This window comes from Vigna unguiculata, chromosome 11 (assembly GCF_004118075.2).
Source record: "Vigna unguiculata cultivar IT97K-499-35 chromosome 11, ASM411807v1, whole genome shotgun sequence".
In the NCBI taxonomy this organism is placed as follows: domain Eukaryota; kingdom Viridiplantae; phylum Streptophyta; class Magnoliopsida; order Fabales; family Fabaceae; genus Vigna; species Vigna unguiculata.
This window is the reverse complement of record NC_040289.1, coordinates 3,146,231-3,174,211: the sequence shown is the minus strand read 5'-3', so window position 1 is coordinate 3,174,211 and position 27,981 is coordinate 3,146,231. Positions and strand designations below refer to the sequence as shown.

Sequence of the window (27,981 nt, the reverse complement as noted above, 5' to 3'; positions counted from 1 at the left end):
GCATGTACATAGCCTACTAGTATGGTTCTATTTACAGTAAGATCAGTAGGAAAAACTTTTTCGAGTCTCTTTCCCTTTCTTTTTTCTTTTCTCTCTTTCCTTAATCCGAACAAGTAAGTTGTTCATCAGCAAATATCCTTCTCTCCTCAAGTGCAAGTCTCTTGTGTAGTCGCCCTTGGTGACTAATAAATTCCAAAAACAAATCCCTCATATCACTAGCTCTCTTGAATTCTTCAGTTCCTGAGTGCAGAACCTTCAAATAGTTGCTTGCTCCACTCTTTCCTTTTCGTGATATACTCTGCCGATATAAAATCATTAAGCCAACAAGTGAAGAAACATGTCGAGAACTGCCATGGGTTACTATTAAGGATTCTAAAAATGGTGTGCAACTACTGTTGCACTAGTACTCTGCCACCTTGCTAACAATATCAGGGATCACAATTAGGGATGACCAAGTAGATCAAGACCTATGGATTGGCCTGTCAGCCCGTCTAAAACCATAGTGTAACATCGAAAAGAACCATAACCATATCTTTTCACTGCATTAGTGACTATAATTTAATTATATTTCTAATCGACGTAAGATGTTGAATTTATTACAAGTGATTCAATAAGATACCTTTGATATACGCCCCAATGTTCCTAATGATGATTTAATTTCTTTTAGTCCCACTAACTTTTCAAGTATCACCCATGGCCTGGAAAAAAATAGTGAAGAGATTAATTCTAAAATAGTAAAAGTAAATACAAAATATTAATATATTCAGAATTTTGTAGGCATTGTAGTTAAAGAATTAACAAGCCCTGTTTCAACATTTGGAGATTCACACAGACATTTACTTTTCACAATTGAACCAACAATGAAAATTGATTGCTTATAGCTGCAAACATCATATTTAAGAAGTATACATACAGAATACCTGCCACTTGAAGCCGTTAACTTATGATGAAGTTGGGTTCATTCAGAAAGCCACACATCTCTTGAAACTCTTTTTCAGAATCCAATATATAATGGCTCCCTGGTATATACCTCCGATGACAAATTTGGAAAAATTAACACTCTAGCTGATATTGAAGTATGCCTTTGCAAGAACAGTGTAACTGTAAATGGACATAATTATCCATCGATATTTGGAATCAGTATCATAAACGCATTTTTTGTTCCTTCAAGATTCTGATCTTCAATGTCATCACAACTGACTATAAATCAAAGAAAATAACTGACTATAAACCAAATAAAAGAAGAAATTCGAAACCAAATTATTAAGAAGTGGACTTTAAACCTTATTCAAACCCATAAAACCGACTTGTAAAGTGAGGTTTGCATCTATTTACATATTCTAAATTGGTCTTATCTTTGGTCGATGTGAGACTTCTAACACAAATAAAACTGTGTAAAATTTAGAAGATATTCCAATCTCTTTAGACATACGAACATGTATAATGGTAGAGAAAAATTGAAACATAAGAATGTCGAATTAGCATTTAACAATGTCAAACAAGGTCTCCCAAGGATTTGAATCATTTAAATATAAAATTTAAAGCAGGACAGTAAGATCCCAAACTATAAGTATTTAAAGAGAGGTACAAAAAATTAAATAAGGATTCACAAGAAATACATTTCCCTGTCAGAAAAAACAAACATGGCTTACATTTTAAGTAGGAAGAGGCAGATAAACACAAAACTAGGAATGTCATATGTTCATAATTCATGACCGTAGAAATGGATATAGATTACTATACATTTTAAGTAGGAAGAGACAGATAAACACAAACCTAGGAATGTCATATTGTTCATAATTCATGACCATAGAAATAGATATAGATTACTGCAGACGTAAAGTGAGAAAAGAGAAAAAAAATGAAACAATGTTGCATTTGTATAAAGAAATTCATCAGGTTGAGAATTGTAGCAGACTCTTTGACAAAGACCTAAGATAGTGCACAAGTAAAGAGCAAAGAAAATTTAAATTAAAGAAAGTGAAGAAGATCAGATACACAAACAACCTAAATGAATAAAAACACAAGTTGTCAAGAATAGATAGATTACATTTTTCATTTCAAACCTAATAACAATCATTCCATTTAAGTTGTCTACAATCTAACCATAAAATAAATAGGCCAAGAGTTAATTTTTTAACCATATTATGAGTTGTATTGTAGTTCTAACAATTTTACAATGGCAATGTGACAATGTGAAATTTACTTAAACACAGTCTTACATGTAACCAGTCATGTACAATTTGACACAATTTTGCACGCCTAGTAAGTAAAATCATATGATCCTAAATGTTGATCTGTAATTTTGACAGTTTATGATTTAGCCCTGACAGAACTAGACGGACACTCATACGAGGAGATCCATAAAAATATCTGGAAAACATGAAATGGATTTTGAAGCAAAACCCGGTGAGTCAAACCTAATTCTACTCTTACACAGAAACAAACCATCATGTAAAAATACTTTGGCAGCAGACTTCTTAGCATGTCGTTTTTTCTGTTGAGTTATATGATGTAAGATATCATGTCAGGCTCTGAAAATACATTCAACAAGTTAGTGGAAAGTATCCATGATTACATAAAAGAAAAAAATAACATTTAGTATTTGCCTTTTCTATTAGTTCAAAATAACCAATCCCACAAGTAGTGCCTAAGCTTCTGTCCCCTTCTGGTGTCATTTCCATGCTAGAAACTCCCTTTAATGCTGAAACAGAAGGAAAACAAATCGATTTTCCCCTTTGCCATCTCCAGAAACGAAATCAATACAGGATCTAACTCTCCTTCAGATTGAACTATGCATATATCTTCAATTGTTGTAGCAGTTAGATTTCCCTCTTTTGGCCCACTCAACCAGAAAAGTATGAAGGTGCACAAGCATGATTTCTCTTTTTCTGTCAAAGAATGTTTTATTCGGTTCACCTCTGAAGGATACACAGGAAACAATTTAATTTTATTAAGAATGTAAAAGTTCATTGCATTATTCTCCCCAAACTAAGTAAGAAACCATCACCTTTCTATTTCATTGAATTTAGAATGTAGGACTCACTCAATTATCATTTCAACTTATATAACCTTCTCATAAACGTGGAAAGAATCATACATTACTGTACTGTATGTCCAATCGGTCAATCGGCCAAAGTTGAAGAAGTTATAAATGAAAGGCCAGCGGTCGAACAGCGAATCGATTCTGTTGATCAGCTACATAGCACTGGTAAAGGACCATCGGTCGAACGGATGACAAATAAACTATAAGACCATCGGCCAAACGGTTGAACATATGAGTCACGACCTAGTCGTGTTCATATCCATCGGTCCATCGGTAACACCTAGTCGAGCGACAAGGACCCCAAATGGCACATCGGTTGATCGGACAACCAGAACATACGTGACCATCAGCAAATCAACCATCGGTCGATCAATCCCTTTAGACTTGTGTACTCCTTCGCATGTGTCTGTCGGTCGGCCAGACGTACATGAATGGTTTACTTACTAAAAACAGTATAACTAACCCAGCCAAGCGGCCATCGGTCGCACTACCAGACATTCAATCAATCGAGTTAATTAACGTTAAACAAGTCAATAATCTTGATTAAAGGATCATTGGGCCGTGATTAAGGAACTCTAATCACAGGCCCACACAGAAAACTATAAATAGGGCCCAAAGGTAGGTTGGTAAGGATCTGAATTTCGCATTTACTGCAGCAGAGATATTGATACACCGATCGGTCCTTTATTGACTTAAGCATTGGAGTACTTTAGACAGGTACCCCGATCGTCATCCCAACCGATCGAGCTAAGGATTGGATTTCGCTGAAGTTACTGGTGAGGAGAAGGGCAGCGCAAGTGGGAGAGGTTCTTCTAGTAGGCTCTTGGTCCCTACCCCGAAACATTTTGGCGCCCACCATGGGGCCCGAGCGGTCTTCTTTGAGAACATACCCCTATGGTGACCACGAGGAACTGAAACAGCAACATAGACGGAGGAAGAATGGCAGATGATCAAGCGGACACTAGAGAGATGATAAGGGTGATGCAGCAGAGGATGGATGAGATGCAGAGGAACTACGAAGTGCAAATGCAGATTTTGCGCGAGGAGAACGCCACCCTAAGGCGGAAGGAAGAAGGAATCCCGTCGACACCTACTGTACCCGATCCAAACAGGTTAAGTCGGGTGCAGCAGCACCGGGGTGCCGAACGAGTGGAGAGTCGACCTCCACTAACCGGGCACGAGCAATCGCAGCCAGCTCGGGTCGAAAGGACGCAGGCTTCAAGGGGAAATCCGTCGCACACGATGGCGGAGAGCTCGGGAGCGAACGATGGGGGTCGCCCATGCCGTCAACCGATCCCTGCATCGGGATTCTCCCCCTTCACATCGTACATTCTGGAGACGCCGTTGCCGGACAAGTGGAAAATCCCAACTTTCGATAAGTACGATGGCACGACCAACCCGGACAATCACATGCGGGTCTTTATGCATCAGATGATGTTCCACGCCGTCAGCGACCCCATCTGGTGCCGAGTCTTCTCAACTTCGTTGACTGGGGAGGCGTTGGAATGGTTCTCCGAGCTGTCGCCCGGTAGTATTGACTCTTTTGCCACCTTGAAGGCAAGGTTCAGCACACAGTTCGCGCCCCTGAGACCGGCCATTTTGACGGTCGACAATCTGGTGAACATCCGACAGGAAGATGGGGAATCGCTGAGGAGTTATCTTGATCGGTATAATCGCATGTCGGTCAAGATAAAGGATCTCAGCGACGAGATCGCGCGACATCACTTCTCATATGGGCTCCAGCCGGGAGTTTTCGCGGACAAGATAAGCCGAAAGAAGCCGAAGACGATGGAGGAGATGAGGGAACGACCAAGTTCATACAAATGGAAGATATGCAGGAGTTCCGGGTGAAGAAGAGGGAGAAGGAGGATGCTGCACTCCCAAAGCCGATCGCGCCTAGGCCGGGCAAACCCGTAGCCCGACCCAGCGAAAGGAAGCCACCGAAGTTCACAACTTACACTCCCCTGGCTGTTCCCCGAGCCAGGATTCTGCAAGAGGCCTTCAGTGCCGATTCGCTCCCTGCAGTTAGGAAGAAGCCCCCGCCACCCGATGCCGACGGCAGTAAACACTGCCAGTACCATCGGACGATCGGGCATACCACCGAAGAATGCCACACGCTCCGTGACAAGATAGAAGAGCTCATTCGGCAGGGGCACTTGAAGAAATACATTCGACAAGATCGTCCCCCGCAGAGTCCAGCGAGGAACAGAAGCCCGATGAGGAGAGCCCCCCGGCCCGATATGAGAAGAAGAGAGAGCCCGAGCGCGAGAAACGAAGGAGAGGGCCATCCCGGTCACATCGGAGTCCAAGGAGGAGCCGCAGTCGGAGCCACGATAGACACCTTAGGGGTTATATCAATACCATATCCGGAGGGTTTGCCAGAGGAGGATCGAGCTCAGCGGCTCGAAAGAGGCATGTGCGGGCGTTGAAGTCGGTTCATCTGGTCGAGAAGAAGATCCGCTCGATGCCTCCCATCACGTTTACGGATGACGACTTCAAGGCGCCCGATCCCGATCATGATGACCCGATGGTTATCTCGATAGAGGTGGCCGAGGATGGGATCGGGAAGGTGTTGGTCGACCAGGGAAGCTCTGTTAACATCCTATACTGGAAGACTTTCCAGAAGATGAACCTCTCCGAGGACCTGATTGTCCCATACAATGAGCAGATAGTCGGTTTTTCGGGCGAGCGGGTGGACACGAGGGGCTATGTGGATCTTCGTACGAGGATCGGCTCAAGGAAGGACGGCCAAGAGGTAAGGGCTAGATTCCTTTTGGTTGAAGCTAACACCTCGTACAATGTATTGCTAGGGAGACCCTGTTTGAACGCCTTCGGAGCGATCGTATCTACCCTGCACCTGGCCATGAAGTTCCCGTCGGACAAGGGGACAATTTGCACGGTGCACGCGGATCAACAAGTCGCCAGGCAATGCTATGCCGCGGGATTGAGGATTAGTCCTTATAGCCGCCCGCGGAAACAGCATCGTTCGGAAGTAGCAATGACAGACCTGGATCCCCGAACAAACACAGAGGATCGGCTGCAACCAGAAGGAGAAACTAAGGAGATCCTGATCGGGAACCAACCTGGACAAGTCACCAAAATCGGGGGAGCCCTGAGCGCCGAAGAAGAGGGGCTCCTTAGGGCAGTGATCTTTGAGAACAAAGATCTCTTCGCATGGTCGAGCGCAGATATGCCCGGCGTCCATCCAGATGTGATGTCCCATAAGTTGGCCATCTTCCGAGAAGCTCGCCCGGTCGCTCAGAAGAAGAGAAAAATGGGAGAGGAGCAGAGGAGAGCGGTCGAGGAGGAAGTCAGGAAGCTTGAAGGAGCTGGTTTCATCAAAGAGATCAAATACACTACGTGGTTAGCAAACGTGGTCATGGTGAAGAAGACGAGCGGGAAGTGGAGAATGTGCACAGACTTCACGGATCTCAACAAAGCCTGTCCGAAGGATGCATACCCGCTGCCCAGCATCGATCGGCTAGTAGATGGAGTCTCAGGGCACAACTTCTTGAGTTTCCTGGATGCCTACTCTGGGTACAACCAGATCCCCATGTATGGCCCGGACAGATCTAAAACGGCGTTCATCACCGACCGAGCAAACTTCTGCTACGAGGTCATGCCGTTCGGCCTAAAAAACGCAGGGGCAACGTATCAGAGGCTGATGGACCGGGTCTTCAGGGAGCAGATCGGTCGGTCTATGGAGGTGTATGTTGACGACATGGTCGTAAAGTCCCAAACAACCGACGATCATGCACGCGATCTCAGGGAGGTCTTCCACCAGGTGCGCAAGTACAATATGCGTCTCAACCCTGAGAAGTGTGTCTTCGGGGTGCCGGCAGGGAAATTCCTGGGCTTCATGCTGACTGCCCGAGGCATAGAGGCAAACCCGGACAAGTGCGCCGTTATTGTCGAGATGAGAAGTCCAAAAAACCTGAAAGAAGTCCAACGGTTGATGGGGCGACTAACCTCTCTGGCACGTTTCTTACCCAGGCTGACGGAGAAGGTTAGGCCGATACTGAAGATCATGAAGAAGCAAACTGCAGAGAAATGGGACGATCAGTGTGAGGTGGCGTTTCGAAAGATAAAGGAGATGATCAGTAGTCCTCCCATAATGTGCCGACCGGTAGAAGGATTGCCTCTGCAATTGTACCTGTCAGTATCGGACGACTCAATTAGTGCAGCCTTAGTACAGGAAGCCTCGGAGCAGCGGCCCGTTTACTTCATCAGTCGAGTATTGCAGAGCGCAGAAACGAGGTATCAGCTGATAGAGAAGATAGCCTTGGCGCTGTTGACGGCCACACGTCGATTGCGCCAATACTTCCAGAGTCACCAAGTGATTGTCCGCACCGATCATTCCATTGCCAAAATACTCCGGAAGCCCGACTTAGCTAGTAGAATGATCGCCTGGTCGGTCGAGTTATCCGAATTTGGTCTCAAGTACGAACCTAGAGGATCCGTCAAAGGACAACATTTGGCCGACTTTGCAGCTGAGCTCCAAGGATCAATCCCCCTATCGGAACATATGTGGACTCTCTTCGTCGATGGGTCATCAGATAAGCGTAATGCTAGAGCAGGGATCGTCATCGAAGGACCGAACGGCTTCACGGTAGAGCACTCCTTGCAGTTCAAGATCGAAGGACCGAACGGCTTCACGGTAGAGCACTCCTTGCAGTTCAAGTTTAAAGCCTCAAATAATCAAGCAGAATATGAAGCGCTGATCGCCGGGCTAAGGCTAGCAAAAGACTTAGGAGCGGCGAAGTTAAAATGCAACACCGATTCGAAACTGGTGGTAGGACAAGTACTGGGAGAGTATCAGGTCAAGGATGATTTGTTACTCCAGTACTATCATAAAGTAATCGAAGCCATGAAGGAATTCGGAGAGGTTACCATCCATCACATCCTCCGAGCGGAAAACGCCAGAGCCGATAGGCTATCTAAGCTGGCAGAAGGAAAAGAGAAGGGCCAATTGAAGACAATCATCAGGCAAACCCTGATGAGACCCTCAGCGGGGGAATGCGTAGCAACAGATCGATCGACAGATTGGATTGAGGAGGTGCGAGAACTCTTAAAGAGATGCGAGGCCGGAGAAGAGATCAGACCGACGGAGAGACGGCGAGCACTCCGGTTCGTGGTCATCGGAGAAGATCTGTATAAGAGAGGTTTCACAGCACCGCTCCTCAAGTGCCTGTCGGCAGACGAAGCTGAGTACGTTATGAACGAGGTCCATAACGGTATTTGTGGAATGCACACCGGTCGGAGGACGATGAAAGCGAGGATACTCAGGGCAGGCTATTTTTGGCCGACCATGGAACAGGACTGCGAAAGCATGATACGCAAGTGCGGAGGATGCCAAGTTCATGGAAATGATGTAAAGAGGGCCCCGACCGAGCTACATGCCCTAACAGCCCCTTGGCCGTTCGCTCAATGGGGGATGGACATCGTCGGACCCTTCCCGGTTGGCCGAGTGCAGAAGAAATTCATACTCGTAGCAGTGGACTATTTCACCAAATGGGTCGAAGCGGAGGCTTTGGCTAATATCACCGCTCGGCAAGTTCACTCCTTCGTCTAGCGCAACATCATATGCCGCTTTGGCCTCCCCCACACGATCATCACCGACAACGGCCGTCAGTTTATCGACAAGAAGCTGAAGGACTTCTATAAGCAAGTGGGGATACGGCACGTGACCAGCTCGGTCGAGCATCCCCAGACCAATGGCCAGGCTGAGGCCATGAACAAGGTTATAGTGGCTGAGTTGAAGAAAAGGTTGGGAGAAGCCAAAGGAGCATGGGTTGACGAGCTGTCACAAGTCCTTTGGGCCTATCGGTGCACGCCGCACGGGACTACGGGGGAATCTCCTTTCAACCTGACATATGGTACAGACGCCATGCTGCCAGTCGAGGTAGGGGAGCCGACTCTTCGGCGGGAAATGCAAGATCTCGAGGTGAATTGTGGACGCCTGCGCGAGGAATTAGACTGGACGACCGAACGAAGAGAGCGAGCAGCCGTGCGAGCCGAAGCATGCAAGAGAATGGTGGCTAGAATGTATAACACGAAGGTCAAACCAAGAAGCTTCATCAGAGGAGACCTGGTATGGAGGAAGACCAATGAAGCGCGCAAAAAGTCAGCGCAAGGAAAGCTAGCACCTAACTGGGAGGGCCCGTTCCGCGTGACCGAGAGCTTGCAGAACGGAGCCTATCGGCTGGAGTACCTGAGCGGCAAAGAAATACCCAACACGTGGAACGCGTCGCACCTCAAAATGTATTATAGTTGACTATGAATAAAATGAGCGTTTCATGCAACTTCATCTAACAATCTGACCGACGGGGCTCCCTACGGGACCCGAGCAAAGCCTGACCGATCGAGAAAGGGACTTCCAAGAGGAAGTCCCGCTCTGTCAGCACCGATCCTAGCGATCTAATTAACCCTATGGGTAAATGAGTGACACGAGCTGTCTTAGCCGGTCGAGGTATCACACGAACAATCTAAACTAAAATTGAACGCGCCAAGGTCAACCCTTCGGGACAAATAATCGAGAGAACTTCGCAAAAAACTTGAAAATTGTGTGCCGATCATCCGGCTAGTTAGCCGATATCAGGCGCAGCTAAACAGAACTAACAAGTTAAACAACCATACGGCCGATCGCCAACGCGAAGAATTATAAACGAAGTATGGCCGATCGCCAGCGCGAAGCAATAAACACACGAAAATAAAGAAGAGCTAGTAGACGAAATAAAAAGGCATCTAAATATTTACGCAAGTGTTTGTCAAAAAATAACCTAATAACCGATCGAACGCGATCCACCAAATTGTCGATCGGGCTCGATCGGTTATATCAAAATATACAATTGAAAATAAATATAAATCAATGTTCTGCAGGAGGATCATTGACCTCGTCCAACCGATCAAATACCCTCTCGATTTTCCCATCGACCACCCCCATATGCACGTCGAACCGGTCGGGAGAGCATTTGTAGTAAAAGACCGCCAGATCGACGGCACTCTGGAAGCCCGCCTCATATTGAGCAAATACTTGCTCATCGGCCACTCGCAGCTCGGCCTGGAACTCCTTCGCCTTCTTCTGCCAATCTGAGGCTGATCCTGCGGCAGCCAAGTGCTCCAACGTCAGATCGTCGAAGCGTCGCTGGAGCTTGCGAAGTTCCTCCGCAGCTTCACCAGCCTTCACCTGTTCTGCCTTTGCCCGATCATCGGCAGCCTTCAACAGACCGGCACATTTAGCATGTTCGGCCTTAATGTCGTTCAATCTGTCAAACTGAGCCTTTAGATCCGACGCCGACGCCTTCACTTCATTGAGCTCCGTCTTTGCCGCCGCGAGCTCCTTTTCCAAGCCCTCCATCCTGCTCCGGTCGGGGCGAGGAAACTTGGTGTAGATGGCAGCAAGCCTAAGGGTCAGCTCCCCGGCGGTTCGAAGGGCCTCCTCTTCGGACACATCTTTGAGCATGTCCGTCACCCGAGGTCCCAGCTGAAAGGAGACCTCTTCGTCAAGTCGGACGTCGCCGCCAAGGAGGACGTCAGCCAGCGTTCCAGATGCCTCTCCTTTCTTGTGTTTCTTGGACGCCCAACCAACGGGAGAGTCATCTCTCTTGGACTTCTTTCCCTTGTCTGCCGCAGCAGCAGCGCCGGAACCGGGAGGCTTCACAATGAAGCGAGGCCTGGAGACGACACCCGAAGCCCCGGTCGGGGCGGTGGTGGCAAGGACTCGATCGGTTGAAGGGGCGGCGGGAACACTCTGGAGAGGCGCCACCTCCTCAGCAACATCTTCTTCCCTTCGTCGACTCTTGGCGCGAGCCAGAAACTCGGCGTTAGAAACGGTCGTCCGGGCCATAATATCTACGAAACAAAAAGAAGATAAGTTAACTACAATCAAAGTAACGATCGGGAAGATTAGAACAACTAACCATAAACCGCCCTCGGCAAATCCGGGGAGCGGAGGCATTGAATCAGCGATCGCGGGGGGATCTTGTCGGGCAGGGTCTTGAGGACGGCCAGGTCAGCCCGTTCGGCAGGGGTCAACCGCTCTTCAGCCCAGGCATCAGTAGGAGGGGGGAACGCCGTCCAGTACAACGGAAATTTCGGACGATTCTGCTCATCGAAAATATATCTCCTCCCCTTACCAGGAATCGCGACCTTAAAAAAGCCGGTCTTGAAACCCTTGTAGGAGGCGAGATAGAGGGTAAGCAAGCTCTTGTTCGCCCCGAGGAAGGAAACCCAACCTTTCGACGCCGTCGGTCGAGTCTTGTAGAAATGAAAGAACAAAGGCATGGTTGGTGTCAGGCCGGCCGCCCGGCATAGAACGTCGAACGCTTGCATAGACGCCCAGGTGTTCGGGTGTATCTGAGTCGGTGCGCATTGGATCTGACGGAGGACTGCCATCTGCAATCGGCAAACGGCACGGTCAAACCCAAATCATGGAAGAGGCAGGCGTACACATAGAAGAAATCTAGCCTCGCCTCTCCCTTCCCATGGCACACTCTCTCGTTGCCGGCACATACTTTGACTCGAAGAAGTCCATCCTCTACCTCGTCGCTAAAAATCTTGGTCCGCTCGACCAGATCCCCCAGGTCGTTGCCCCATCGAAACCTTGTCGCATGTGTGCGCGGCTCATAAGGGGCCCAGTCATATCCTGGTATCTCCGGCAAATTGGCTTGCTCCCCCTCGTCGCGAACGTCGATGCCTATGACGTCCCCGCTCTCGTCAGAAGCAGCGACCTGCTCCACCGCCTCAGCGACCGGTGGCTCGGCCTCAGAGCTGCCACTTAGGAGGATAGGGGAACTTGTTGCGCTCGACACTCCCCCGAGCGAAGTCCCCGAGTCGGACGAACTAAACAAGGCGGAAACCGACCCGCCGCCCCCAGACGTCCCGACCGCCCCACCCGACAAACCATCTGAACTCGATGCGCTGGAAGACATTTTTTACCTGCAAATAGAAGAAAACGATCGGAGGCTCGGCTAGAAAGAGAAAGGAAAACGTGAAAATAACGACAGCCACACAAACCTATTTATAGGGGGGACCATGTGACACGTGGCAGTCCCAGAACCCTACGATCACACTCAGATCAACGGTCCACACTCCGCGACGCTTCAAATCATAACTGCCAGGCACGATCTACGATGCAAGATAACCGTTGAGACATGCAGGCGGCCAATCGGCACAACGGCTCTGCTAAACCTCCTCGCTTCTTCCCCATCGCTCGAGGCTTAGGGGGCTTGTGTACTGTATGTCCAATCGGTCAATCGGCCAAAGTTGAAGAAGTTATAAATGAAAGGCCAGCGGTCGAACAGCGAATCGATTCTGTCGATCAGCTACATAACATTGGTAAAGGACCATCGGTCGAACGAATGACAAATAAACTATAAGACCATCGGCCAAACGGTTGAACATATGAGTCACGACCTAGTCGTGTTCATATCCATCGGTCCATCGGTAACACCTAGTCGAGCGACAAGGACCCCAAATGGCACATCGGTCGATCGGACAACCAGAACATACGTGACCATCAGCAAATCAACCATCGGTCGATCAATCCCTTTAGACTTGTGTACTCCTTCGCATGTGTCTGTCGGTCGGCCAGACGTACATGAATGGTTTACTTACTAAAAACAGTATAACTAACCCAGCCAAGCGGCCATCGGTCGCACTACCAGACAGTCAATCAATCGAGTTAATTAACGTTAAACAAGTCAATAATCTTGATTAAAGGATCATTGGGCTGTGATTAAGGAACCCTAATCATAGGCCCACACAGAAAACTATAAATAGGGCCCAAAGGTAGGTTGGTAAGGATCTAAATTTCGCATTTACTGCAGCAGAGATATTGATACACCGATCGGTCCTTTATTGACTTAAGCATTGGAGTACTTTAGACAGGTACCCCGATCGTCATCCCAACCGATCGAGCTAAGGATTGGATTTCGCTGAAGTTACTGGTGAGGAGAAGGGCAGCGCAAGTGGGAGAGGTTCTTCTAGTAGGCTCTTGGTCCCTACCCCAAAACAATTACTATTTGCTCAAATGAGCAAAGATGAGTCTTTTCCATATGAAAATCCCAACATGCTATTTTAAAAAGGGAACCTTCAAGATGATGTGATAATAAATTATTCTTACCAAACAATAAGAGAAATGCAACAAGAAATACATTTTTTTAGGTATTTCTTAACTCATATTAACAAAATCTATAAAAGACTTAACACTTCTACAAAATATCTTTCAGAAAAGTGGAACCAAATTCTATGATGATGGATCGATATTGGATAGAAAAACTACTAATAATAAAACTTCTCTTTTACTTTTTATCAGACTATTTTAGTAAGCAAATTCTGATTCTGTTTCTTAGATAAATGTTTTTAAAATATATATATATATATATATATATATATATATATATATATATATATATATATATATATATATATATATATATATATATATATACAGAAAACAATTAAATTAAAAAAAAATTGCTCACATTCTTTAAACAAATTACCCACCTTATATCATATTATCATATACGAGCTTAAACCAAACAGACCCTATATTTCACAAGACGTAAAATACACGTAGGAGTGGTAGTGGAGACTAACCCCATCCACGACGGCGTCATAGAAGCGAAGGTCATGGTCGGTGAAGTGCTGACACGCGCAGACCCTGGTTCCTTTAGCGACTGAAACACACTCAGCTGTCTTGAAGCTGTTTAGACAGAGGTCTGAAGCGACTCTGGAAATGATGAAGCTGCTCACATTCTCCAAACTGAGAGGCTTCAAATGCATAGTAGCATTCTCCGGGGAAGTCGAAGCACCACACTCTCAGCATCTCTTCCTCTAACGAAACATGCGTCATGTACCACGCGTCGTCTCTGTAGCTTCTAAGTTCCATCGCGTAATCGTTTTCTTTCGCCATCACGCTTTCTGTCGCAGAATCCCGAGCAGTTTCTTAAGGGTGTGTTTTGCAGAGAGTGAGTAGAAAATTATATATTTGAATGAATAGCGATACTTTAACTCATATTTTAATCATTTTCCAAATATTATTTTATACTATTAAAATAATAAAAATTAAAAAATAATCAAAATTAATTAAAAGTGAATAAAAGAAAATACGTTAAATATTATTATTCATATTATCACACTTGTTACTTTATATCCAACTATTTTATAATCCTATTATAACATTACATTAAAAAATACTTTTGTTAATTTAAATATCCATATTTTAATAGAATAGGGGTTTTTTCCAATAAAATATAAAAATTCTTAGATGATGTTTCTTATTTTTGTAAACTCAATATTTACGTTTAATTTAACCCAATTTAATTCGATCCATCTCTACTTAAATAAGTCATGGTGAGAGTAAATGGTGGATTAAGTAATTCGATAAAAAGAGTTAAGTTTTGTTAGATTATATCCAAAATTAAAAGTATTATTTTATTAATTAATTAATATATTTAAAGACACGTGTTAGTATGATAAAAACAAAATATGGTTGGAAGTTATTTTGGTTGTAAAAATGAAAAAAAAAAGGAACAAGTCATGTGTTTTAATACTAAAAAACAAGTAATATAAATAAAAATTAATATTAGTAAATAGTAAGAAATTTGAAGAGTTAATTTGACTTTTATTATCATGTCTGGCATGAACGTTTTAGTCTTGGTATAGTGAAAATATTGTGTTAAAAAATATATAATATTATTATTCTTTCTAATATGAATTATTATATGAGAAATTTGCATTAATTTTAAAATAAAATATTAATTAAAAAGTGGATAAACATGATAAAATTACAAAATCATGTAGCGAAAACTAAATAGAGGGATAAAACAATATAATCATCTGAATAACATAAAAATAAAGTGATAGAAACTCAATTCAAAATTTTAAATTTTTTTAAATTTTTTCATACTTAACAAACCAAATATGTTTAATAAGTATTCAGTGAAATACTCAAATTTATCATGGACTTCAAATTTAATTAAGTTTACGATATATTGACTTTTTCAAAACAAAATATCTTATTTGGTTTTGAATCTTGTACCTAAGACTTGATTATTTTGATTTACATCTTCTTTAACCAAATATCGATAAGTATAAAATATAATATCAATGTTCATCTTTAGTTATGATATTTAGTTATAATAAATTGTTGTATGTTACGACTTTGTAACTTTTTTTTTATAATAATGTTACTTTAGAGACTTATCTGTGTCTTAAAAATTACATTATCACATTCACGAGTAAATTATCAAAGAATGATTTATAACTCATGCTACTACTATAATTATCATTAATTCATTAACGGATATTTATTTAAAAATTGAGTATAACCATGCAATTATATGATCATCATTCATATGGAGATAAGTGTTTAATGTTGTAATTCTTCAAACCATTTTCCTCTAGACCAATTCATTGAAATCACTTGTTCCATGTGATTGGGGTCAATTTTTTTGAAATTGAGATTATTCACTTCACTTAAAGTATTGAGAAAAAGAATGATACAATCTTAACATAATTATGACATGACATTAGTAAAGATGTATAGGTAAATTTTTAAAACCTCATAAGTTTCCGTGTAAATTTCTATTGTATTATAGAAACAAAAGACATATCCTATATAATTAAAAAAATTTAATTGTTTAAAATATTTTTATTTATTTTTACTATTGCATTTTTAGATACTCTGAATTTGTTTAGAATTATTAATTTATCTTTATCGAATATAGACTTTTTTTTAATGATTAAAAGATATTTCAACATCAAGTATGTTGAGATAGTATTGTAAAACAAAGTTAATCATTGTAATTTAGAGTTTTTTCGATTTTTTGTTTTTAAAAGTGTTTCCCAACATATAAAAAAAGATTTTATATTTAAGTTATTCCTATCCTCAGTTATTAAAATTATTGAATGTATTAAAAATTGTACATAAATTATATATTTTTTTACCTATTAGACTTTAGATTTATTTTATATTAGATAACAATATTTTTAAATTATAATATTTAAATCTTAATTGTGAATTTAAATAATATATATAGGATTAAATACGTTCTTGGTCCGTTAACTTTCAGTGAATTTTGAAATTAGTTCATTTTGAAACTTTGGACCAATTTAGTCCTTCATCTTTCGAAATTCGTGGATTTAGTCTTTTTAATAAAATTTTATTAAGTTTATTTGACATTTCAAACGCTTTCAGAATAGTATTTAACTTAACATTAAAACAAAAATGTGTCAAACAATATAAATAACTCAAATATAATCCTGAAATGCGTAGGAAACATCAAATAAACCTACCAAAATTTGATTAAAATGACTAAATCCACGTATTTCGAAAGATGAATGACTAAATTGGTCTAAAGTTTCGAAATGAACTAATTTTAAAATTCACAAAAAGTTAAAAGACCAAAAGTATATTTAACCAAAATATATATATATATATATATATATATATATATATATATATATATATATGGTATGTGTCTTACATGCAACTTTGGAAACCAAAAATGGTGATGAAAAAAAAATTATATAAGGGGTGTGTTTTGAAGCACAAAATGAAAACAAGATTACACTTTGTTTCACTCATGTGTCTCTTTTCTACACCATTTTGCATGCTTCATGCATTCAAACCCAGAAAAGATTATCCGAAATTATGACAAGTCACATTATTCTTTGTTTTGAAACACAAAATGGAAAAGATAAAAGAAAAAAACAAAAACAAAGGGTGAGGAAGAAACGTACACCGAGTAAAGAAGAGACAAAATTTGAAGTTTTCCTAGAATGCAAAAATAAACACGGAACAACTCAAGTTGCGGTCTCTCACAAGTTATGGGAAAAAGACAAATGCATGTTCTGTTTTTCAGAGAGACCTTCTGAATAATGGTGATAGAATGTTGTGAAAATTTGTGATACCACATTTATTCTATATACCTTCAAAACTCATAACAATACAATTCTTTAACAATTAATATTTTTATTATTTTTTATTTTTCCAAAAAAATAAATTAACAACTTTATATATATTTATATATAATTAATTGATTGAAAAATAATTATAATATAATAATATTCTAAGAATAATAATATAATAATAATAATTAATTTTTTTATTTACTCTTTTATTCACAGATATATTTTTTGCTATAAATAAGATTGTGAAGTGTTATATAAAGCATACGAGTCATCCAAATATTATTCCTTTTTTTTAAATTAAATCATTGGTGTATATTATATTATCAATAAAATAAAAATATGGTGTTTATTTGATCAAGAATGTAAAAATAGAAAGGGTTAAATATATTCCTTTTTTTTAAATTAAATCATTGATGTATATTATTTTATCAATAAAATAAAAATATGGTGTTTATTTGATCAAGAATGTAAAAATAGAAAGGGTTAAATATGTTTTTTGTCTCAAAACTTGTAGTGGAAATTAGAATTAGTCTATTTTTAAAACTTTGAACTAATTCAGTTCATCATCTTCAGAAATACGTGAACTTAGTCATTTTAATCAAAATTTGTTAAGTTTCTTTGACGTTCAAAAGTGTTTCTTAACTAACATTGAAACATGAAACACATTTGAAACGTTAAATAAACTTAACAAAATATTGTTAAAAAAACTAAATTCATACATTTCTAAAGTTGGAGAATTAAATTGGGTCAAAGTTTCAAAAAATGATTAATTCAAAATTTCACTAAAAGTTAAGGGACCAAAAATATATTCATATTTAACCCAAATATAAAATTTTTACTCTCTTAAAATAGTAACATTTAAAATTTTCTATAAAGAGTAATCAAGAAATATAACCGTTCATGTATTTTATTTTTTCAATCTAGTTAATGTATCTGTAGTTTTAGCTTTTAATTAAAGAATTAGTTTCCATTATAACATCTCAATTTAATAGGATTACCTTACCGATTATAGCATTACATAATTCATATAAATAGAACACAAACAAACTTAAGTATATAAGTTGTATTTCCAGTCCTTAGTAAGAAAAATCAAGTTGATCAAGCTTTTAAAATATAGTTTATCCTTCATCAACTAGGAAGATCTATACAATACGAAAATTTATATATCTAAACAACAACTACTCTCTATCAACTTTCAGAAGTTTCACTGTTGATCATCACTCTCACCTACACTATCATTTACTCACGTATAATATACAATCATACAAGGTGGACAAACCACAACACAACACATACAACAAGGTAAGCTAGAACAAATTTAAAACATACTACTAGTTTTAAACACTAAATTTTAATAAACATACACCATTTTACAAGTCAAACATCACACTCAAACATCAAATCTAAATCATATCTTACATACAAAGACCTTCATGGCTCTTTCACACCAAAATATACATTTGACTCGATCTCTAGAGGACTAGTGTATTTAGTAGAATTTGAGATCTTGTATTTGTCATTACTCATTCACTTTTCCCTCTCAAGAGCTGTAATTATATCATGTTTGCACCACTTCCTGATCCATTTATAGCTATATCATGTTCAGGTCGTTTCCCGATCCATAAAGTATTATAGAGTAAATATTATATTTGTGAGTTCAATCTCTTACACCAAAACTCCAAATAAGAAGCTCATTCGTCTTTCACAACTAAGTATCTCTCTACTCGAGTCCAATACTTAATAGAGTCTGAATAATCTTATTTTAATCTCTATTTTCAATACACTTCACACATCACCACACAAGGTAGTATTCTTACCTTAGGAATCGCTACATTCACATTTCACATGTTTCAAATCAAACCACAATGCAATTTACAAATATTTAAACTATATTCATCATTCACATGATTCATGCACCATCTTTCCCACATTAAAATCACTAATTATGATTTGATAAACACATGCATAATTATAGAATTTAAAACATAAAAATCATCAATCATAGAAAGGGGTGATCGATAGTGCTCATAGGCACCCAACGATTTAACTAATAAATAGGTGGGCCATATCATATTTTTGAACTTGTGATCCTATATTAAAGACCCGTTCGGCCTATCAGCTCATTGGGTCACAAAATGGGTTAGTCACGGGCCAGCCTGTGGCCTATTTTAACATATGAAAATGAAAGTGAAATCATGTGAAATGGGTTGGCCCATGACCCCTATATGAATTTCATATCCCAAATAGTCATCCAATTCCCATCCACTTCCAAATAAGTGGCCTCAATTACTTTTTTCAAGAATAAGTTAGTTGTGCTCTTAACATTGTATTTCCTATCCTTCTCACAAGCTCAATCCTAGCATCCTTCCTAACCAACTTGTGCAGTGGTGTGTTCAACACATCTTTTCTTTCCATCTTTGTTAAACAAAACTTTGTTCAACACAATCCTTTATGCTCCATGTTCAAAATGTCTTTGCCAATTAGGTATTCATTATCTTGGAGTGGATAATCAATCCTTTCAAGCCCATTTAACAAAAAAAGAAGAAGAAGAGGATGAGCTAGTTCGTCAGGCCATGACGAGTTACAGTTTCTAGCCCGTGTTGTGTTAACAAACTAGTCTGACCCGACCCATCTTCAATAGACCAGTTATAAGTTGAGTCGAAACAGGTTAGACTGACTCATTTTACCATTCTTATTTTTTACCACTCAACATACAACAAATAACCAAATGTTTAAGGTTCAAACAACAACAAAAAATCTACATAAATCAAATACTATGACCTCGTCAAATTCACATCCATATCATTTATATCCTAAAGAGTTATCAAAACTGAACAAAAAATTCCTATAATCTTAAACTAATCGAGATTCAAATTTATCCTTGAAGGACCACAAGCAAAACTATTAATTTTCATATATGCAAAACTTCTCCAAACTAACATATGTAAAAAAAACTTATCCTAAAAAAATTATCATTTGATATATTTACTTTGCTCCGAACTAGGTTGCCTAACTTATAAGAAAGGACAAATAGACAAATCAAGTAAATAAAAAATATTTTTAGAAAAATAATATTGTTTTTTGTAAAATAGAATTTAAACAGTTAACTTTTTTATTTATAAACTTTATATTTAAATATTAAAATATTTATATTTCATTTCGGTTAAATATAATACTTTTTATTTTTTAAATTTATTAGATTCTTATATATAACAGTTAAAAAAAACTTATTAAATATAAATACTGAAATAGTATATTCATATATTTCCAAAATAAAATAAAAGACTAATTTAACAAATTGAAATGCGGTACGAAAATAAATTTGATAAGAAAAAAACATAAACCATTAAAAAACACTTTTCTCTATAATAGCGACATAGGAAAGGAGGAGACAGCAAAATCCATCATACAGTATACAACGAATCTGTCACAAAGGGTCTAACCTGTAGGACACCTATACCTTTTAATCCAGTTTCTTTCTTCTTCTAGAAGATGAGAGATTTGATATCACTTATTATAAATAAGTTAATATAAAATATGAAAATAATTCAAAATATTAAAATAGTATATTGATAATTCTTTACTTATTTATTATTCTTATTAAACGTTTTAAAAAAATTAATTTAGCGTACATTATAAAATCAAGATAGGATAGAGGCAAATATAAATATATAAAAAGTAGTTTAATAACTGTTTTAGAAAAATATCGTTCAACCAAACAATTAAAAATTATTTTCTTCTTCTCTCACCTTTTATAAAAAAAGTTATACGTCCAGTAAAAGAAATCACTGGAATGATAGACAAAAAATATCATTTAAGAAAATATGGTACAATAACATTATAATATTTTATTGAAAATTTGTACTATGTCACTCTACAGAGAAAGAAATCTAACACAAACACCAACAAATATATATATATATATATATATATATATATATATATATATATATATATATATATATGTATGGAAAGTATTTTGAATTGAAATAAAAACAAATTGTGGTCAATAACCAATATAATATGTCATTTGTTCATAATCAATAATTCCAATCAATGATGTCAAACTTGTTGTACCTAGCTTGTTACCATCAGTTGTTACTCCAATAACAGACAACAATAGCTCATAGTGATGCCATTTGCCTTCTGCAAAATTGATTGCTATCACTGTAATTGATCAGGTTTCTTTTTCTCACCAAGGAATGGTTTGAACATCATTAATAATCCAACTGCTTCTACTATGTTCAAGACAAAGAACACCATATGTGTGCCTGCAGTTTTGTTAGAGCAAAATCTGTAAATCACTTTATGTTGTTGAATGTGAAAAGAAAGAGTTCTTCACATATAATATAAATTTAGACAAAGGGTTATCATCTGTCATATATAAAACAGAAACCAGCACAGATAAACTAGTTCAACATCATACCTGGGAGGAATGAAGAATCCATCCGCTTTTCTGACCAAGCTAATCTGCATTGATCATGATCATCAGAAAATTGGAGATGGAAACTATGTGCTTGAAAACATCCACCAATGAAACAAATAGTTAAATGCTAATGGATCATAGTGGATTCTGATCAAAACCTTCCACCATTCACTTAGAAATTATCAGAAGACTAAATATTGATATATCTGATAGATCCAACAAATAATAAATATCGTTAAGATATATTTTGGATAACTCAAAATTAAGAAGTAAAGTTTAAGCGTAACTCAAATTTATAAAAACGATTTATAATTTGAGATTTATACCTACTTATATACACTTATATACTTTATGCTTATCTTATAAAAGCTGAAGAAATCAGCGGAACACTCACACTGCACCACCTGTTGCAGGGCCAATAGCTTTGAACAGAGACATGCCTGTCATAGAAATGCCATTAGCAGCACCTCTTTGGTGTTGTTCCTGTTTCCCAAATTAACATGTTAAATATGTCACAATTGCATCAATAACCCGTCTCAACCATTGCATAGATTCAAAAATCAACAGAAAGTATCGAACATTTACCACTAATCGGTTTTGTTGAAGGAATAAACCGGTCACGATAGTGATCTAAATCCCATAAAAAAGAGTACAATCAGTCAAATATGTAACACACAGAAACTTTTCTGAATAAAAAAATAACTAATCTCCCGTTGTACAGCATGTATAATTAAGCTTTACAACCAAAAATATCTAATAAACGATTGAACAAATGAAGTGGTGAACTTACAGACAGAATATTCTTGAGAATTGAAGCAGTACTCAACCCTATGTATAGTGCTAAGCCTGAGAACAATGCAATGAAGGGGTAGCTTTGCAAAAGAGGTATGGATAACATCTGCATATGGAAAGAAACAAAGTAACAGGACACATTTCAAATAACAGAAAAAGGAAATGATGAAATGAAACAATTGCTACAATTACACTGAAACTCACAGCTGAAATGCGGGCACTACCAATAGCTCCACTTTTTCTTTGCACAAAAGGGTACAAGGCAAGTTGGTAAATTATAAGTGCAAGACCTGAAAATTAGAAAAAATAAGTAAAGATACAAAATCTCTCTATTAGGCAGTAGAAATACAAAAGATACTAAATGTTGTCACTGTCAAACCCAAATTACAATATTTTTTATCAGGAGTATAGGACTAGAGGAATAAATTTTTAAAAAAGATGTATTTAATCCCTCAGCTTTCACGAAAATAGTGCTTTAAACCCAAATACGTTGAATTTGTTTGACCTGTCAAATGCATTTCATGCTAGCATTTGACATTTGTATTATTCACACCATTTAACATGTTTTGGCTTCAATGTCAGAAGGAAAACTTGTTTTACAGCTTAAAATATTTAACGTAATTGAGTTAAAAAGACAATTTCTATTCACTTTTTAAGTTTGGGGACCAAAATATATTAAAGTTTCAGGCATGGACGAATTCTAATTTTGCATTAAAGTTTAGGGACTAAAGACATATTGGTTTAATTACTCTTTTAGTCCCTATTTTTATCCAAAAAGATCATGTTGGTCCTCCAATTTTCTTTAGTCTCAATTTGGTCTGGATTTTTGAGAAATAAATGCAATTTGATCTTTTTCGTTAGATTTTCTGAAACGGATCAAGGATTTTTCATCAAAATTGACACTGGTAACAAGGATAATTTGCTTTGTTTATGTAATTAACATAATCCTAGTGTCAAATTTGATGAAAAATCCTTGATCCACCTCAATAAATTAAACGAAAATGACCAAATTGCATAAGTTTTTCAAGAATCGAAACCAAATTGAGACTAAAAAAATTGGAGAAGCAAGTTAACTTTTTTGGACGAAAACATGAACCAATAGAGTAATTAAACCAAACATATTTAACCATAAATTTAATGTGGTTCAACTTTCAAGTGGCACGGTATTTATTAGGTCAGTACTGATCCAAAGAGTGCAAAATTGGCAATTGTTAGGAAGGAAATCTGTTACCTGATACTGAAAGAATATTACCAACATCATTAGTGGTAAAGTTCAAACCCCCGAGCTTTTGAGGACTCACTGCCCATAAGGAGAAAATCTAAAGAAAGTGATGGATGCATGTTCTTGAGTTAAAAACAAGTGGACAAAGAGCAGGATCGGAACAGCATATATAAAAGCAGAAGCATAAGACATTTTCACCACATTAAGTATCATACCTCTTGATAAGCCATATCATGAAGTGAGAAGACACAATAAGTAATGACAGATGACATTAAGGGCCAATTCAGGAAAAGGTTTTCATTCTTTTTTGTTATCTTTTCATTGTCTGTGCCACCACTTCCATTTTCTAAAGCTTCAGCATCCTCTGTGGATTCATTGCCACATTTGTGATTGTGAAGTGTTTCCTGAATGTATTTCAAACACTTATTTTAATGTTGTAGGTCAACTACATTGAACTGAGAACATCATACTACAATGATTTTTCATCATAAAATGTCTTCATTAAAACTTTAAAAGTAACATTCACAAAAGATAAAGGAGATAAAAGAAAATGACAGTGAATGAACAGATTTGTCAGAGAGTAAGATAGTTTACTGGAATCCAGATGCAGCCAATTGCTACTACAAAGGCAAATGTTGATGTTATGAGGTTGGGCAAGAAGTATGGAAACCTGCAGAATGATTTATGTTTGGGAAATGAAAATCAGCAAATCATTAAGATTTTATTTGGATAAAGTTCTTCATGAGTACTTAAAGAAGAAAGAAAAATATAATACGTTTCTTCATATGCAAGAATCAGATTATCCTTAATCAAATTTGCAAAAAAGTTTTCTTGTACTATTTCTTCTCTAAAAGATGATTTAGGCATAAACTAATTTTAGCTTAAGGAGAAGTTTATTTCTTTTTTCCTTATTTTCTTACTTTGTAAGTGTTTATGAAGAAGTTTATCCAAATAGGTCCAAATAAATGATAGAGTAATGGAAGGAGAAGTTGTAAAGGGAAACTGAATATGAAAGTCCACTTACTTATCCCAAAAGGAATCCTTTGGAAAAATATTTGGGTACTTCTCTACTGGCTACAATTAGATACAGAAAAGTTTAGCAGTTAACCTTCTCAGAAAGCCAGAAGACTTTCAATTCAAAACATTTCATCTTATAAACATATACAGATTCAAGGCTTTATGCAAGGTTCATCTTATACTCCAGATGGCTAAGAATATGGATAGTACCTGAGCCAAATAGCCTCCCAATGATGGGCCAATTATTAAACCTATGCCCCAAGCTGAGCTTACCTAAAAGCAAATAATCACAACATGACTTGGTATGGAAATGTAGCTCTAAGAATTAGCAGTGTAAAATAGGAGTTCAGATTCTCTAATGAGTTTTTTTATACTGTCATCTGCTGGACATTAAAAATACAGCGATGTTGGTACAAATTCGTAAAAGAATTGGTGATACTTACAGTTGACAGTCCTAGAGCCTGGTGTTCTTCTCTAAAAAGTTCAGAAGCATAGGCCTGTGAAATAAAGGAGTTATGCAGGAAGTTGTAGAAATTGAAGTTTGAAAGAAATTGAAGAAGTTATATCCAAATGCACATGCAGATGAGTGTTTAATACTAGGAGTTAAAGATATGATACCCTCACTGGTCCTAGATAACCATTGAAACTTCCCAGAAGAAATCTCGTGATAATAGCCATCCAAAAACTTGTGCTGAGGCCAAATAATGTGTTGAAAATGACACTGAAAAAAGCAAGCATTGATAATTATGGGAATCTTCAGAGCATAACTTAAAGAAATTATGCAGTACATTGACATATACTTACACTGAAGTAACCCCTATAAGTATAGCAGGTTTTCGACCAAAACGATCTGCTATAGTTCCCCACAGAAAAGATGTCAAACATCTGCCAAGCATGAATACAGAACCTACCACATGCAGACATCAATAATAAATAACTTACAAGAAATGTTGATGCCATAAAAAAACTGAAAAATAATCAAATTTAGTCTTACCCACATAACCAGCATAAGTACTAATATCAGCTTCTGTTTTTGCTATATTAAAGTCCCTTACCTGAAAATCATAATGTTGCATCATTGAGGATGTATTTCATGTGCATCAACACAAAGTTAGACATTCATCAAAGATTTGATTTCTTGAGTATATCATAATAAATGTCAGAAAGAGGAAAAACAATAATAAGAAAGTGAAACTTGAATTTGGCACTTCTAACAGGTATCAATTATCAGTCTTACAACAAAATTCTATGGTTGACAGGGAATAGTACTATATATGCTGAAGAAAATCTTATTGATTAATGACTCATAATGGTTTTTAAATTATAGATTGAAGGGAGTGTACACTTGTCTTCATTTTCTAATTGTGATAACACATGCCTAAATAAAAACTGAAATTGAACTTCAAGCACTAAAAATAAATAATTATGCACCGAGACTACTTCCAACAATGTGACCATATCAGAGTGTACATAGTAAAATGGTTACAGTATCCATTTTGATGGTTAAACTCACCATGAAATAGAGGAATGGAAAGAGAGATGATATTGGTAGTGCTGAACAAGGCAAAAGAAAATGGCATCAGATTCGATAAAACTAGTTTCAACAGATTGAGAATGAACAGAAAAAATGTAACTGATAAACACATAATCAAACACTGATTTTCCATTCAAAGTACAAAATTGAAAATACCTTCAGACAATTTGGTATTTAACACTATTCTCCTCCACTACTATGGGATTTGGAGGCCCTACTTCTTGAACTACTTAAGGTACACAATTTCAGACCATTACAAGAATGAACAGAAGTTAGGAAGTGTTCAAACTGAACAAAACTAGTACTGCTGTTTTAGCTTGAAAAGTTTAACTGTTAAGGTAACATTCGAACTTCAGAACTTCAGAAGGTAACATGTGAATTTTGTATTCAACTTCAGTCAAGCCAGGCACCAACTTGAGAAATTATATATAAGTTATCATTACAGATGATTGCTTCTTCATCAAGAGAAAATCATTTTTCAACACACAACCAAACACACTGTTCTTCTTCAAACCAAGTGATAATTGTTTTTCCAACAGGAATTATCAGTTGCACTTCAGGAATCAACAAAACCAGACTTTCCAACACCCCAAAAGTTTCAACAAGACAAAAAAAATCAGAACAAAACTCATGCAGAAGTTAAAAACTCAGAGTAGTGCGAATTTCTTATACCAGCACTCAAGGCCACCATCCACATGATAAAAAGCTCGGTAAAAGGCACACCCTGTCCCTCACTCAACTCTTTTGCTTTATCCACTTTGCAACCGGGACAGTTCTCATAGTACTTCTTCCTCTCCAACAATGGCTGCTTACCTTTCTCCTCTTCCATTATTTCTGAGATGACCCTCTTTCCTAAACTACAACATGCACCGTTCAAACCCAAAAAGTCGATGAATTTAAAAAAAGGGGTTATGATGGTGTGTTGTTTTCAAGCACAAAACGGAAACACAGTGGTAAAAGATTCGAGGAAACAAAAGTACACACAGAGAACACAGAAACTCTACTAGTTGTGGTCCTTTCTAGCTTCTGAGAAAGAGAAACAAAGATGAACGTGAGTGGTACAAGCTCTGGTGCGTCTCTCTCAGCTATATGATGAAGGCACATGACAAAACACATAATAATAGGAGTAACGTGAAACCGTGAAGAGTGCATCATTGCACACGTCACAAAGTGAAAAGAGAAAATGACATAGTTGTTTTTTCAATCATAAAAACTATTGTTTTACTTTTATTATGTTTTTATATAGAGATATCTTTCTAAGGGTATGTATGATTGATGATTGGATGAGTAATGATAGCCATATAGGTTAGTGATAAGAAGGAGATAAATCAAAATCAAAATTATAGAGGAAAGATACCAACAACAAAATTTTGAGAGGGAGAAAAAGAGTTTGGAGAGCATGAAATAAAAATAAAACATTTTTCTAAAAAAAATTAAACTTGTTTTTAAATGTATCGAAAATATAATTTTGATTTAATTTTTTTATAATATTTTTAAAATATTATTAGAAAGTAAATTTAAATTTAACTCAGTTTCATTCTTAAACATGTTGATAATGAACCTTTTTATAAAGTTTTTATACTCTATAAATTGGTTTAATTTTGTTATAATGGAATATCTAACAGATATAAAAAGAGTTTAATGTTTTTCTATAATATTTATGTAATTTTTTAAAAAATTATTATCTTTCGAAAAGTTACCAAAGATTTTAAAAGGAATTATATTTAATTAATAATTAAACTGGTTCATAAATTTTGGGAACGTCATTATTTAGTACTTTGTTAATAGAATTAAAATTTGTTTATCATGCATAATTAATATTTTTTAGTATTTTCCTATCGTTAGTTATTTCTCTTAATTATCGTGTTTATTTAATTTTGTTTTTACCTTCAATTATTTGATTATTTTGTCCTTTCTTCCCCTAATGACTTAATTTGTTTAAATCACTCTAAAAACTGATAAATACTCGAAAAGACGTGTTACATTGAATTTCTTCACATATTTTTAGTGTACTAAAATTTGACTTT

General features: G+C 37.5%; 1 protein-coding gene and 1 pseudogene across 5 annotated transcripts in view; both read right to left on the bottom strand.

Annotated features, from left to right (window-relative positions):
- Positions 1–27,062, bottom strand: part of LOC114168318 (protein ZINC INDUCED FACILITATOR-LIKE 1-like) — a 64,499-nt gene extending 37,437 nt beyond the window's left edge. The window contains exons 1-18 of one of the 5 annotated variants that reach the window (XM_028053089.1): positions 26,939–27,062; positions 26,627–26,811; positions 25,934–25,974; positions 25,415–25,475; positions 25,225–25,327; positions 25,039–25,141; positions 24,864–24,917; positions 24,631–24,693; positions 24,428–24,477; positions 23,998–24,073; positions 23,619–23,807; positions 23,413–23,500; positions 22,386–22,471; positions 22,180–22,287; positions 21,975–22,019; positions 21,784–21,872; positions 21,390–21,433; positions 20,930–21,234 (exon numbers count right to left, since the gene is read on the bottom strand). In XM_028053089.1, the coding sequence (XP_027908890.1) occupies positions 21,128–21,234; positions 21,390–21,433; positions 21,784–21,872; positions 21,975–22,019; positions 22,180–22,287; positions 22,386–22,471; positions 23,413–23,500; positions 23,619–23,807; positions 23,998–24,073; positions 24,428–24,477; positions 24,631–24,693; positions 24,864–24,917; positions 25,039–25,141; positions 25,225–25,327; positions 25,415–25,475; positions 25,934–25,974; positions 26,627–26,783 (1,464 nt within the window). In that variant the 5' untranslated portion in view covers positions 26,784–26,811; positions 26,939–27,062 and the 3' untranslated portion in view covers positions 20,930–21,127. The other 4 variants (XM_028053090.1, XM_028053088.1, XM_028053087.1 and 1 more) reach the window with 4 other exon arrangements.
- LOC114168506 lies at positions 87–13,961 on the bottom strand (annotated as a pseudogene).
- Positions 27,063–27,981: the final 919 nt, after the last annotated feature.